This window comes from Pelodiscus sinensis, chromosome 3, assembly GCF_052426305.1.
Source record: "Pelodiscus sinensis isolate ZL-2025 chromosome 3, ASM5242630v1, whole genome shotgun sequence".
Lineage (NCBI taxonomy): Eukaryota > Metazoa > Chordata > Testudines > Trionychidae > Pelodiscus > Pelodiscus sinensis.
Window position 1 is genome coordinate 199,654,365 of NC_143054.1, and position 13,227 is coordinate 199,667,591.

Genomic DNA, 13,227 nt, shown 5'->3' on the forward strand with positions numbered 1-13,227 from the left:
CCATCAGCTGGGACTCTGGGGAGGGGGTGACTAACGCCTCGGACCAGAAGGAACTGGCTGCTTTGCTGCGGTGTGGACCCGAGCTCCCTGCAAGCTGAGTGCGAGATCTGGAGGCTGCCCAGCTGCTTAGAGTGCCCAGAGCCAGCAGCATGTTTCTAGTGCTGGTGCACAGCCACATGTGCCTCAGTGCACACAAAATGTATTCCGCACAAGTGGAAAAAATCAGAGGGAACGTTGGCGTGGACTCGGAGAGGGAAAGACTCCTGCACACCAAGCAAGAGACACCCACCCCCGTGCTGCCCAGCCTGGGTTACCCAGCGCTGCTTATCAGAGACGCTGACAGCACCTTCTGAAATGCGAGACCGTAACTCGCGTGTGCGCACGTTTCCTGTTTTAACCTTGTAAATAACTCTCCCTTCTCTTCGTTAATAGCTCGTGAGAGCAGGTCTACACGACCGGCCTGCGCCAGTATCACTTCAGCACTCTCCACACCCGAGCGAGTTACTAACCCCGGCGTCCCCAGCACTGCGACAGGAGGGTGCTCCCCCGATAACCCCCGCCCCTCAGCGAGGTGGGAGAAGCGCACCATTGCTTTAGAAGCGTCTTCACTGACGTGCGCCAGGGCGGTGTTTTAGAGCAGACCTGCCCGGAGCTAGTTATTCCACAGGACTGGCTACAACCCTCGTCTTTGGTTTGACATCGGAGTCCGATCGACCTGGGGGGAGTGGCCCTTGGGGACTAGGATTAACCTGAACACTGCTGTAATGGCTGGTGGCAAGTGACTGTGCGAGCGTCACTCGTGCCTGGGTGGGGAGACGGATCGCAATGCCCAAAGCAACAGCCACCCCATGGCCGTGACACCACCCAAGACATTCACTCGTGCTACTTCGTGCGGTGCTGCCGCTTTGAATGCCGTGGGGAGCCCGGCGTCAGACTCCGTGTGGCATTTCCAAGTGGCAGTGCTGCTTGGAGTCCAGGGTCAGCTGGGCACGCCCCACGGCGCTGCCGGTTTGAAATGCAGGGTGGAGCCTGGGATCAGCTGGAGAGTCCCCAGCTGATCCCGGGCTCCGCAGGGCATTTCAAACTGGCAGCATCGCATGGAGCCCGGGCTCCACACGGCATGCCAGCGCTGAGAGGTACGAGATGGCCAAACGCGCCGATGGGGAGCCGAGCAGTGATCCCGCGGGCAGTCAGCGCACACGGCAGAGCGCACTGCGCTAGCGAATGGAAAAGGGAGGGGTGCCTAGGGGCCGGCCGGGAGAAGGATGGCGTGGATGGTCCCAAGCCCCCATGGGCTGAGGTGGCTTCCTGCGAGCAACGGCTCCCGCCTGCTCCCCTACCCTGCATGGCAGCCTCTCATACAGAGGCAGCAGTGCGGGGTGGCAGCAGCCCCTGTCCAGGGGGCTCCTCGCTACCCAGCTGGGAGGGGAGGGGAGGGCCACAGTGCAGAGGGAGGCGCGTCTGCCTCTACTGCCTCCGCTTCCAGCACGTGCCTACGGCCTGGGAATGCCTCGGTCCAGTCGTGGCTCTAGAGGAGCGAGCCCACCCCCTCATCCCTGGGACCCACCGCTCCGGGGTCGCTGGAGCAGGGACGCCCACAGCTCGCCGGCTAACCGGTCAGTCAATAAGCGACTGCTTAGCGGTCCCGCTTAGCCGCTACACCCCTCCCCACGTGCCCTTCCTTTCCAACTCAGACCGGCAGGCTGCCTCAGTCCCAGCCCGCTGGGCCGGGTTTCCACGGAGAGCAGGCAGGAGAGTCGCCTGCCACCCCACGCTGCTGCCTCTGTATTTTGGGGGGAGGGGGCTCCCTGGGCATGCAGGGGCTGCTGGCCTGCCCCGGGGGCATCGGCTGATCGTGGAACTGCGCTACCCCATTATTAAAATAACCGCTTTGGAACGTCCCGACTCTGGCGGGCTGTGGCCGGAGTTGCCGCACCCTGGCTCGGCTGGGGCGGTATCAACAGCAGGCCACACAAGCGGAAGGAACCGAGTCCTCCCTTTGGACCCCAGCCTGCCTGAAGACAAGGAGCAGGAGGGGCCGAGCCTGCCCAAAGCAGAGGGGTGGCAGGCCCAGCCGAGCGCAGCCCTGGAGGAACCCCCCTGCATGGTCACAGGTCCCTGTGTGGACGAGTACCCAGGGACCCCACCGCCACCCGGCGGGCCCGGCACACGTGCCAGGGGCAGGGGCCAATGGCAGCAAGAGCACATGAGGGCGTGGGACTGGGATCTGGCGCGGCGGCCAAGCCAGACCGGGGGCCGCCTGCAGCTCTGAGCTGGCACAGCAATCCCCGCCGCTCTGCGCAGGCGTCTGCAAAGGGAGCGCTCTCCTGCGGCCCCATCGCCTCCGTGGGAGAGGTGGGGGCGCAGGCGGCACGCACCCCGGCCGGGGGAGGGGCAAAGCCTGTTTATGGAGTCCAAGCCAAACACACGCGGGGCCAGAACTCTCGCACACAGGGCTGGTTGGCCAGGACAGGCGGGGGGTGACCCCAGCTGCCATGTGTCCCCCCCCCATCCCTCCGGCACTCGCCTGCACAGGGGGCATCCCGTTGTTGCTCTGCCGGAACTCGCCCTCGTCGCCCGCGCTGACCTCCTCGTAGTCCTCCAGCATGCGCACCGCCATGCCCGGCTTCAGGCTCTCCTGCACGTACTCCACGTAGCTGTTGCGGTTGGAGAAGTCTGACAAAGTCAGGAACCCGGCCCCCTGCTTTTTGCGTGGCGAGGGCCTCGGCGTCACCAGAGGCACCTGGACGGCGGCGCAGGCGGGCGCCTTGGGCTGGAAGATGGAGCGGACGACCCGGGGCCGCCCCGCCGGCAGGGCCAGCAGCTCCAGCCTCTGGCTGCGGTCCCAGCCCATCACCCGCACCAGCTCGGAGATGAGATTGGCCATGGCCATGCTGAACTCGAACTCCCGCTGCACACGGCTCCTCTCCCCCACGTGGGTGCCGGGCGCCGCGCCGTCCGGCCGCTCCCCGCCCAGCTCCGGGCTGCTGCTCAGCTTGTCCACCAGGGAGGTGACGCACAGGTAGCGCTTCACCAGGGAGAACAGCAGCTTCCCGGGGATCTGCAACGGGCGCGGCGTCAGAGTCCGGCCAGCCCCACGGGCCTCCGGCATCCTCCCCTCCCCTCCCCCAGCCCCACGGGCCTCCGGCATCCTCCCCCCCTTCCCTCCCCTCCCCCATCCCCACGGGCCTCCGGCATCCTCCCCTCCCCCATCCCCAATGGGCCTCCGGCATCCTCCCCTCCCCTCCCCCATCCCCAACGGGCCTCCGGCATCCTCCCCTCCCCCATCCCCAACGGGCCTCCGGCATCCTCCCCTCCCCTCCCCCAGCCCCACGGGCCTCCGGCATCCTCCCCTCCCCTCCCCCAGCCCCACGGGCCTCCGGCATCCTCCCCTCCCCTCCCCCAGCCCCAATGGGCCTCCGGCATCCTCCCCCCCTTCCCTCCCCTCCCCCATCCCCAACGGGCCTCTGGGCTCCCGCCCGCCACCCCAGACAGCCCCCCGGACCCGGCTGCGCCCCTCCCCCGGCTAGCCGCCCGCGGCACCTGGGGCAGGTGGATCCCCTCGAAGGACATGCAGTGCTCGTCGGAGGACGTGGTCTCTGCAAACAGCTCCAGCAGGGTGTAGCGGCTGTCGAAGTCCATGTGGTGCTCGATGCCGTCCTGCTGGCTCAGGGACAGGAGAACGTAGGCCCGGCTCCCTGCAGCCGACACACACGGACTGAATGCCTCCCTGCGCCCGCCCCGCCGCAGCCTTCTCGGCCCCCCCCGGACTCGCCTGGAGGGCTGGGATCCCACAAGCCTCTCGGGGCACCCAGCCTGCAGGGACCCTGCTCAGCCCTTGCCCCAGGGCTCCCGCTGCCCAGGAGACGAGGCAGGCACCCCGGGGCAGCCGGGGGCTGCTGCCCAAACCAAGGAGGCGCCTGGGTCCACACGGACAGGCCCAAGTACCAGCTGCCCTCTCCCCCCGCCCGAGCCGTCCCAGCCACACAGGCTGCCCTGGGCTGTCCGGGAGGGGGAGGCTGGCAGGCCGGGTGCCAGCTCACGCCGAGGCCCCGGGCTCCCTGGACACGGGCCAGTCGGGCCCGGCTCGCCTGCGGGTCAGCGCCGGTAAGACCCAGATCCCAGCTGTGCGAGGGGTTTGCTGCCGAGGCCGTTTGAGCCCTGCCGAGTGCCGCTCGCACCGACCCGGCCTCTGGAGCCCGCGGCCCCCCCCGCAGCGCGTCTGCCTGCCGAGCGCCGCCCCCGCCACTCGCCCTCGGGAAAGGGAGCATTCCTGCCGCCGGCGCGCAGACACCGCCCCCGGCGGACCGGGACAGGACGCAGCTTCCGAGGCCAGAGGCCTTGCTGCCTGCGCGCTCACTCCCTCCTGAAGGGGAGACCTGCAGCAGCTCGTCCCGCCCACCTGGACTCTGGGTACAGGGGGACAGAAACCCCTGAGAAGGAAAATCTGGGACCTTTGGGCTGCCTGGACTCAGGGGGCAAAGATTCCTGCCCACGAGCAAGAGACCCCCGCGCTGCTCAGCCTGGGACAGCCCGAAGGGAGGGCTACAGGCCTCGTCGTGGGCGGACACCGAGTCCGACTGGCCGGGGGAAGTGACCGGTGCGGTGGGACTGGGCGGAGCCTGAACATTATTGTGGGTTTCCACGGGAAGTGACGGTTCCTCGGTCGAGTCTCCTGGTGGCGCGGTGCCTAGAGCCCAAGGGGGCCGTCTGACTCCAAGGCAAGTCTGCTCTAGAGCATCACGAGTCCACACGTGTCCCTGGGCTGGGGAAATCCAATTGCAGGCCACACCTCCGGTCTGGGGGGGGTGCACCCGCGGTGGCGAGCCGCTCTACCAGCATGCCCGGCAGCACAGCTCCCTGCCATACCAGCCGGTCCCACCCACCTGCCGGCTCCCTGGGAAGGGGAAACGGGACAGGCACACCCGCGTAGCAGCAGGCATGGTGCCGGCGCTCTGCCCGGCTCTGCCCAGGGCCAGTCCCTGTTTGAGGGGGGCTCAGGGTGCTGGTGGCTGCCGCGTTCCCTTGGGCAGCAGAAGCCAGTCCCATGCTCAAAGGGACGTGACCCCAGCTCTGAATCCCTTGGCGGTCGGGAAAGGGCCCTACGTAAACGTCTTCCCTTCCCAGAGCCCCACCCGGCCCCCCGCCCGCCATGTCCAGCAGCCTCGGCCCAGCCCCGCCCCTCGCGGGGGCTCCCCACCAGGAGACCTCACCTGCGTCGTGGGAAGCCAGGGCCCTCAGCATCTTGCCGGCGCTGCGGCGGATTTGCTTCTCCTCGTTACACAGCATCCTCATCAGCAGGTCCAGGGCCCCGGTCTCCTTGAAGACGCCCGTGAGCGAGCCGATGCTGGCGTAGGCGCTCAGCACGTGGATGGTGTTGAGGACGGAGGACTCCGGCCCCGTGGGCCCGGCCATCTGCCGGCCGGCCCGCTGCACCAGGTTCCGGACGTCGGCCTTCATCTCCAGCAGCGAGGCCTCGTCCAGCTCCACGTCCGGGGGGAACGCGCTGGGGGCCTTCTCCTCCTTCACCCGCTGCCCCTCCGGCTTCCTCTTGCCCAGCAGCGTCGGGCAGTTGGCGTAAACCTCCTCCGCCGACATCCACATCAGGATGCTCTCCGCCTTGCTCTCCGCCGAAGAGGCATTGGTGCTGCTCCCCGGGCCCTCCTCCAGGCTGAGGATGCTCCAGCGAATCAGGTACTCCGTGTGGCCATCGGGGCCCCGGCGCTGCCGGATCAGCTCCTCCGGGTAGGCCTGCAGCGTGGGCCCCAGGTGCACCAGCAGGTTTCCGTTCCTCCTCTCGCCCACCATGACGGGGAACGTCTGCGCAGAGAGAGAGGCGGGAGCAGGTTACGATCCACCCAGGGAGCCCGGTCGAGAGCCGCTGGGACCCCGTTGGGAGGAGAGGGGGCTGGATGGAAAGCTGTCCCCTGGGCCTCCTGCCCCCCCGTCAGTGCCCTCGAGGGAACGTCCCCATCAGCAGGTGAGCTGCTCTCGCCCTACGCACCGACCCATACCTCCTTATAAACCTGGAGCCCAGCCCCGGGTTACTGGGAGCCAGAGGGTGCCAGATCATGGCCAAGCCACCCAACGGATGGAAAAGCCCCAGGAGTCCAGCCAACGGAAACAGCACAATTCAACGGGCAGGGCACTGGTCTGAGACCCAGGTCCTGCCCCCAGCCCTGTCACCCACCAGCTGCGAGACCTTAGGCCAATCGCTTCCCCTCTGTTTCCTCTCCCACTCTTGACCTGTCTTGTGTGTTTGGACTAAGTTCTTCAGGGCAGAGACTCCCACTCAGCGTGTGTCTGTACCACAGACAGCTCAACAGCCACCGTCCTTCCCCCAGAATTGCCTCGGGCCAGTAAACCTGTGATACATTCATCACACTGTACAGACGGATTCCCACTGCTCCGGCCATCCCCTAACCTGCACGCGAACGGTCTGAGCTTCCCTGGGAATGGACAGGGAGGTTCACCAGAGCCAGACAGAGGAAGTGTCACCACACACGGATGCAAGTACCACAGCCGTGTTTCTGCTGCCATTTCTGCATTTCAGGCTCCACTCTGGCCTGCAGCCTGGGGAACAGCGACTAGCCTGGATCAGTATGAACAGAGGTGCCAGGCCACTGTTCTCAGAGATGGGAGTCCATCCTGGTGACCAGGCTGCACGGAAAACACCAAATCTCTGTGCTATTTGCCATGCTGGGTTTGAGAGGCTAACGGAGCCCACGTGGCAGACAGGGGGAAGAACCAAGTAGATCCTGAATCATTTAGCCACATGGCCACGGGAGCTGGTAATAAGGAGAAACTGTGCAGCTTCCGTTGGATCTCTGAGTCACTGTCAAAAAGCAGACATCACACAAGGAAACGATCATTCTTTTTCCAGCTAGAGGGAGACGGCTGCCTGCAAAGGAGGGCTGGCTATACTGAAACACCACTTCTCTTTCGACACAGGGCGTCCAGACCTAAATACTGTAGCCTAGTTCCCAGATTCCGCAGCGTGCCACGGCACTTCCTCGGAAGTGAAACGTCTCACGTTACTGCTGGTAGCAGCCAGAACCCCCTTATGACATGTACTGTACGAACCTGGAACAAAGCAGAGCTGCTAACAGCTTACACAGCCTAGAAACTCAACAAAACGGCGCCTGTGCCATGTGTTCTGATGGGGTAACCCACTCACTCCGCTGTCCCCAGCTTTCCAGCGTTTCTACTCTGCCGCCCGGCTTGGGCTGGCAATGGAGAACTGCCTCACGGAAGCGGCCGGGCAGAGCTGGAGGTTTGGGCAGCCAGTTACGGGACAGCTGGAGCTCTAGGCACCTAGACATTTAGGATTGTGCAATATGCTCCACGGCTGAAATTTGTTACAGTTCTCGGCAGCAACACAGTCACCGCCATGAGGTTTCACCTGAACGTCTGAGTGACAGGAAGGGAGCGGTTCGTGCTCCTCAGGCTGTCTGTGGATTCAGAGCACCGGTTACCCGCCTTCACATTGGCTCCAAAGGCAGGGCGGCTCTTACGGGAAGAGCGCTTGGACCCCGAGGACAATGCAGCTGGGGAGCAGCAGGACGCCTGGGGCGGGACACGGCCCCCCCCCCGCTCTTTCAAGAATCCCCGGCCCCGCTCGATCCCCTCCCCCCTCCCCCCTCCCCCCTCCGGCCCCGCTCGATCCCCTCCCCCCTCCGGCCCCGCTCGATCCCCTCCCCCCTCCCCCCTCCGGCCCCGCTCGATCCCCTCCCCCCTCCCCCCTCCGGCCCCGCTCGATCCCTCCCCCCTCCGGCCCCGGCCTCGCTCGATCCCCTCCCCCCTCCGGCCCCGCTCGATCCCCTCCCCCCTCCCCCCTCGGCCCCGCTCGATCCCTCCCCCCTCCGGCCCCGGCCTCGCTCGATCCCCTCCCCCCTCCGGCCCCCCGGCCCCGCTCGATCCCCTCCCCCCTCCGGCCCCGCTCGATCCCCTCCCCCCGCTGCTCCAGTCCCGACGAGCCCCCCCCGCGCGAGGGTCCCGGGACACGCCCCGGGGGCACCAGCCCCCCCCCCACGGGACAACTCGGCCCCGCCCCCCAACGGCCCGGGCCGGAGCCAGGCGCCGCGCGAGGCCCGTGGGCGCGGGACCAGGCCTCGGCCCCGACAGGCCAGAGCGCGCGGCCGCGGGGGGAGGGGGAGGGGGAGGGGCGCGTCCCGCCGCCGCCGCGAGCCCGGCACCTGCCCAGTCAGCGCCGCGCTGCAGCCCTCGCCTCGGCCGCGCTCCGCTTCCGGGTACTGCGGCGCATGCGCGCGCGCCTAGCGCCCAGCCTACGGGTCGCGGCCAGGGCCAGCGCCGATGCGCACGCGCCGCCTGCTGGCTTCGCCCTGGGCACAGCTCGGGCGCGTGAGGGGAGGGCGGGACCGACCCCGGCTGATGGGCTGTGGGGAGACCTTTCCCTTCCCCACTGCGCGGCCCCCAACGTCCCGTGCAGCCCCCGTGTCCTGTGCCCCCCCTTCCCGTGCACCCCATGGCCTGTGCACCCCCCTTCCCTTGCACCCCCCTTCCCTTGCACCCCGTGGCCTGTGCACCCCCCTTCCCGTGCACCCCCCTTCCCTTGCACCCCGTGGCCTGTGCACCCCCCTTCCCGTGCACCCCCCTTCCCGTGCACCCCCTTCCCTTGCACCCCGTGTCCTGTGCCCCCCCTTCCCGTGCACCCCCCCGTGTCCTGTGCACCCCATGTCCTGTGCACCCCCCTTCCCGTGCACCCCCTGTGTCCCGTGCACCCCCCTTCCCGTGCACCCCCTGTGTCCTGTGCACCCCCCTTCCCTTGCACCCCCTTCCCGTGCACCCCCTGTGTCCTGTGCACCCCCCTTCCCGTGCACCCCCCTGTGTCCTGTGCACCCCCCTTCCCGTGCACCCCCTGTGTCCCGTGCACCCCCCTTCCCGTGCACCCCCTGTGTCCTGTGCACCCCCCTTCCCTTGCACCCCCTTCCCGTGCACCCCCTGTGTCCTGTGCACCCCCCTTCCCGTGCACCCCCTGTGTCCTGTGCACCCCCCTTCCCGTGCACCCCCTGTGTCCCGTGCACCCCCCTTCCCGTGCACCCCCTGTGTCCTGTGCACCCCCCTTCCCGTGCACCCCCTTCCCATGCACCCCCCTGTGTCCTGTGCACCCCCCTTCCCGTGCACCCCCCTGTGTCCTGTGCAACCCCCTTCCCGTGCACCCCCCTGTCCTGTGCACCCCCCTTCCCGTGCACCCCCCTTCCCGTGCACCCCCCTTCCCGTGCACCCCCCCCGTGTCCTGTGCACCCCCCGTGGCCTGTGCACCTCTTTCTCATGCAGCCCCTCAACTGACCCATGTGCCCCCAATGTCCTGTACAGCCTCCCCCCAACTACTAGTCATCCACCCTTGGGGTATTTCATAGAATCCAGGCGGCAGGGAAGCTTCTCTCTCCTCCGCAGAAAATGGTCCAGTGACATGTACAGTATTTCTTTACCTGTCCCGTGTCTCTAACAGCCTGGGACGGGCCGGCTCCCCCAACGCTGCTCGCAAAGAATCCCTCAGCCGTGTCTGCACTAAGCCTCGTCCTGGGTGGCAATTCTGGCTGCCTCAGTTACCCTTTTTTATAACCCCCCCCCCCCCCCCCCGCATTTCATGCCTTAATGTTTGTATTCCCTCCTCCCTTCACTGGTGCCCTGTGTTAACCGTGGGCAGCTGGCTGGCATCTAGCGGATCCAGTTATAGTTTAGGCACTCCAAATCATTCCAAATACTAGGGATTGCTGGGAGTTTCCAGGGTTAAGATGGGACCTCCACAGTGCTACCCTGCATATGAGCCAAGAACCTCCTGTCACCCGGCTGCTGGAGCAGGGCCTGGTTTGCATTACAATAGTGCAGGTTCCTTATCCTCTATTATTGTTCTTTATGGGGGGGGGGGAAAAAGTTGGTCCTGGGAGTTTACATGGAGTTAAAAGATTGAATGGAACTGAGTTTTGAAATCGCCCCCGGCCACAGTGGCACCGTAATTTTTGCTAAACCGATTTTCCACCCCATGCTAGACGGACAGGGACATTAGTTCACCCCAAAGTCATTACCTCTAAAAGGAGTGTTTCTCTTGAGTTGCTATGCTCGGTTCTGGGCTGGTTGAGAAGGCAAGTTTCAGCTCTCCCAAAGAATCCACCTACCTAAAATGTGGACGTTCAACTTCCCTCCTCCTGGAATTGAAAATGTATTAACAAAATCCTTATTTCTGGAAGTCATCCCCCACCCTGCACCCCCTTTGTGCACCCCAACATCTCAGCTGCTTGGATGGCAGGGCGGAGCCAAGGCGCTGTTTCCTGAGGCCGGGCAGCGTGACGTTAGTAAGTAGGAACGGGGGTAAAGTTGAAGAGTTTCTGAAAGCCCTGTACTCAGCCGTGGGCACTGGGGAGACCTTTCGCTTCAGGAGGCTCTCAGCAAGAACTGAAACAGAGTACTGGCCTAGTCTCCACTTCCAGTCCTCTACCTGGCCTGTCCAGCTCCTCCTCCTCCTGACACACCTACCCTTAACCTGGCGGGTCTCTCCACCTACCCCACTGCCCCCCAGAGGGCTGGCCAGTGCCTTCCTCCTCCTCCTCACACACCTACCCTTAACCTGGCGGGTCTCTCCACCTACCCCACTGCCCCCCAGAGGGCTGGCCAGTGCCTTCCTCCTCCTCCTCACACATGGTCCAAGCCCATGCCGTCTCTATCAGAGGGGCTCTCTCCAGGGCAGACTTATCCAGTAGGCACAGCGCCTAGGGCCCACGATATTTTAGGGGCCCACAAAACTGTTTTAATTTCTTTTAAAATCAGAAGAAAAAAAATGAACTTTTAGGGTCGAAGAAAATGTTTTCCTTTTTTTCTCACATCAGAATAAAATGAAACTTTTAGGGCCCACGAGAATCGATTACATTTGGCCTAAAACAGAAAAAAAAAAATATTGAAGTATTTAAATTTATCAAAAATAATTTTTAATATTTTTTTAATGGAGGAAGGGGCCCACGAAGGCAAAAGTGCCTAGGGCCCACGGAAGTCATAATGCGGCCCTGGCTCGCTCCCCAAAATCTCCAGAGAGGTGTCTAAATCTCAGCACCTGCACTTGGTCTTCGTCTTCCTGAACTTCTCCAGCACTGGTGGCTTGCTCTTTACTCTGCAATTCTGTTAGCCTGTGATTTGCACCCCCTTTCCTGGTTTTCATCTGATCCGTGACCAGTCACGTGCCTCTTGGACGCTTCTCTTCTTGGGGCTCTTCAGGACTCTAGCTGGCATCCATCCCACCTAGCGCCCCATTGCATTCCTCCCTGGAGCATGCCAACATCCGCTTGCAAGCTGCTCCACCCGGCGAAAGGGAAGAGCTCCAGTCCAGCGCATGCACATAACGGCACCTTCACTTGCACATGGCCAGCGATTTGAAGATCTGCTCCATCAACCCTAAACCTTTGTCTCCCAAGCGTCCACTCCTCAGGGGCCACCTGAAGTGCTTTGGCATTTCATCTGCAGTTGGCTGGCGGGCGGGCGTGGGGCTGGGTTAAGCAAACCAGCCTTTGCCACGGGCCGGGATAGCCAGTTTGCTTCGTGGCGGCAGTTCCAAGTGGGAGCGAGGCCCCCCCCGCCCCGCCCACGCTCCCCAATTCACCGTTCAGCACCCTGCGCTTAGAAGCAGACTCGCGGGCGCCGGATCTGTGCACAAATGATACATTTATTGAAAGAGTATTTTTAATACAAAAGAAAGCTCTGTACATAGTACTGTGATTACTTCCACATCCTTCCAGAAACACAACCCTGGAAACATTAAAAAAAACCCCGACCCCACCACACACACGGACGCGCACACACGCAGCCACGCACACGCTCGCGCACACAAACCCCAAAACAATCAAGAAAAGGAACTAAAAGGGTCACCACACAAGAAATGCCATTTCATCCCTGATACACACGTGTTCCGACAAGTCCGCACTTTAAATAAAACGCAGCATTAGCGTTTAACCTGCAGCGCCTGTGGCGGGGAGGGGGGAGTGCTGCTGTCCCACAGGGGCCTTAATCCACTCAGCCCCGGGCTCAGTTTCCCAGCGCCAGCCCCCAGAAAAGCAGGGCAAGACAAGAGCGCCAGCCCCTCCTTGCTCTGGCTCCTGGTTAACAAAAGATGTGGGGGGGTGCCCTGTTCCACCGGGAGACCGTGGCTCATCCCAAGCCACGACTGGACTCTCTGCAGCCTCCCCCCATCACCTCTTAGCAGCCCTACAACTGCTTGGAGCCGGGAGCTGCGCGTGGGGAGGGGGGCAGAGAGCCTGACTTGGAAACACTCCGGGGATCCCCAGCCCTGCCTAGAGGAGACTGGTCCTAGCATGTCCACACGCCTGAGACCTGCCAGTTCCCCAGGGCAGGGCGCAAGGAGAAGGCTGGCGAGGGCCCCTCCCAAGGAGTCGCTCCTCAAAGCGGGAGCACGAGCCACGGCTGCCAGTGCTGCAGGGGGAGGGGGGCCTGTGGGCAAGCAGGGCCAGGCGCCCTGGAGGGGGAGGGGGCAGCAGCCTGAATCTTGGGGGCTGGGCGCAGGCCCCCAGCCCAGCGCGGGGAGAATTCAGGCTTCACAGGGACATTTGAAACTGCTCCCCCCAGCGCTGGAGGCACGTTTCCCAGGCTGGGGCAGCTTTAGGGGGCAGACGCCCCTTAGGGCCGGCCCTGCCCCCTTCTCGCCTTGGAGGGCGCCACCCCATTCCAGCCCTGCAGCGCCGGGCACCTCAGCAGGCACCAGGCCAGGGCCTCGCCCCGCAGGTGGCCTGGGGCGAGCGGCCAGGAGGGGGTGGGGGACAGACCCCTGGCCAGCAGGAGCCAGTGGGCAGCCCCTCCCTGCTCGGGGGCCGGAGGCGCGATAGTGCAGCGCGTGGCCAGACTGGCGGGGCGCAGGGGCGCTCAGCATCAGCAGGAAGAGCAGAGCTGGTCCCCACCCCATTCCTAGTGCCTGTGGGCATGAGAGCGTGTGGGGGGGGGGCAGCTTAAACGCTAATGCTGGAGGAACCATGTCCAAAGTTACAATACAAATTAAAAAGCAAGGCCCCTTCCTGTCCCCACCCCCGCGGTACAAACCCCATGAAAACTGTACAGGAGCCGGACTTTAATTCCTTTGAGAATTACATAAATACTGAGTTTAACACTTAGAAAAATAAAGTCTTTTTTTTTTTTCAAGGCTTCTTGTCATTAATTTAAAAAAGTTACAGTAGCTGCTGCCTTCCCGAAGGAGTCAGCAGCCGCCTC

General features: G+C 64.0%; 1 protein-coding gene across 4 annotated transcripts in view; it reads right to left on the minus strand.

Moving 5' to 3' along the window:
- Window positions 1-8,349, minus strand: part of LOC142827712 (cullin-9-like) — a 60,717-nt gene extending 52,368 nt beyond the window's left edge. Inside the window, exons 1-4 of one of the 4 annotated variants that reach the window (XM_089777568.1) lie at window positions 8,200-8,349; window positions 5,214-5,820; window positions 3,544-3,698; window positions 2,528-3,061 (exon numbers count right to left, since the gene is read on the minus strand). In XM_089777568.1, coding sequence (XP_089633694.1) covers window positions 2,528-3,061; window positions 3,544-3,698; window positions 5,214-5,808 — 1,284 coding nt within the window. In that variant the 5' untranslated portion in view covers window positions 5,809-5,820; window positions 8,200-8,349. Of the gene's footprint in view, window positions 1-2,527; window positions 3,062-3,543; window positions 3,699-5,213; window positions 5,821-7,083; window positions 7,598-8,195 lie in introns of those variants that run through there. The other 3 variants (XM_089777565.1, XM_089777567.1, XM_089777566.1) reach the window with 3 other exon arrangements.
- Between the last annotated feature and the right edge of the window lie 4,878 nt (window positions 8,350-13,227).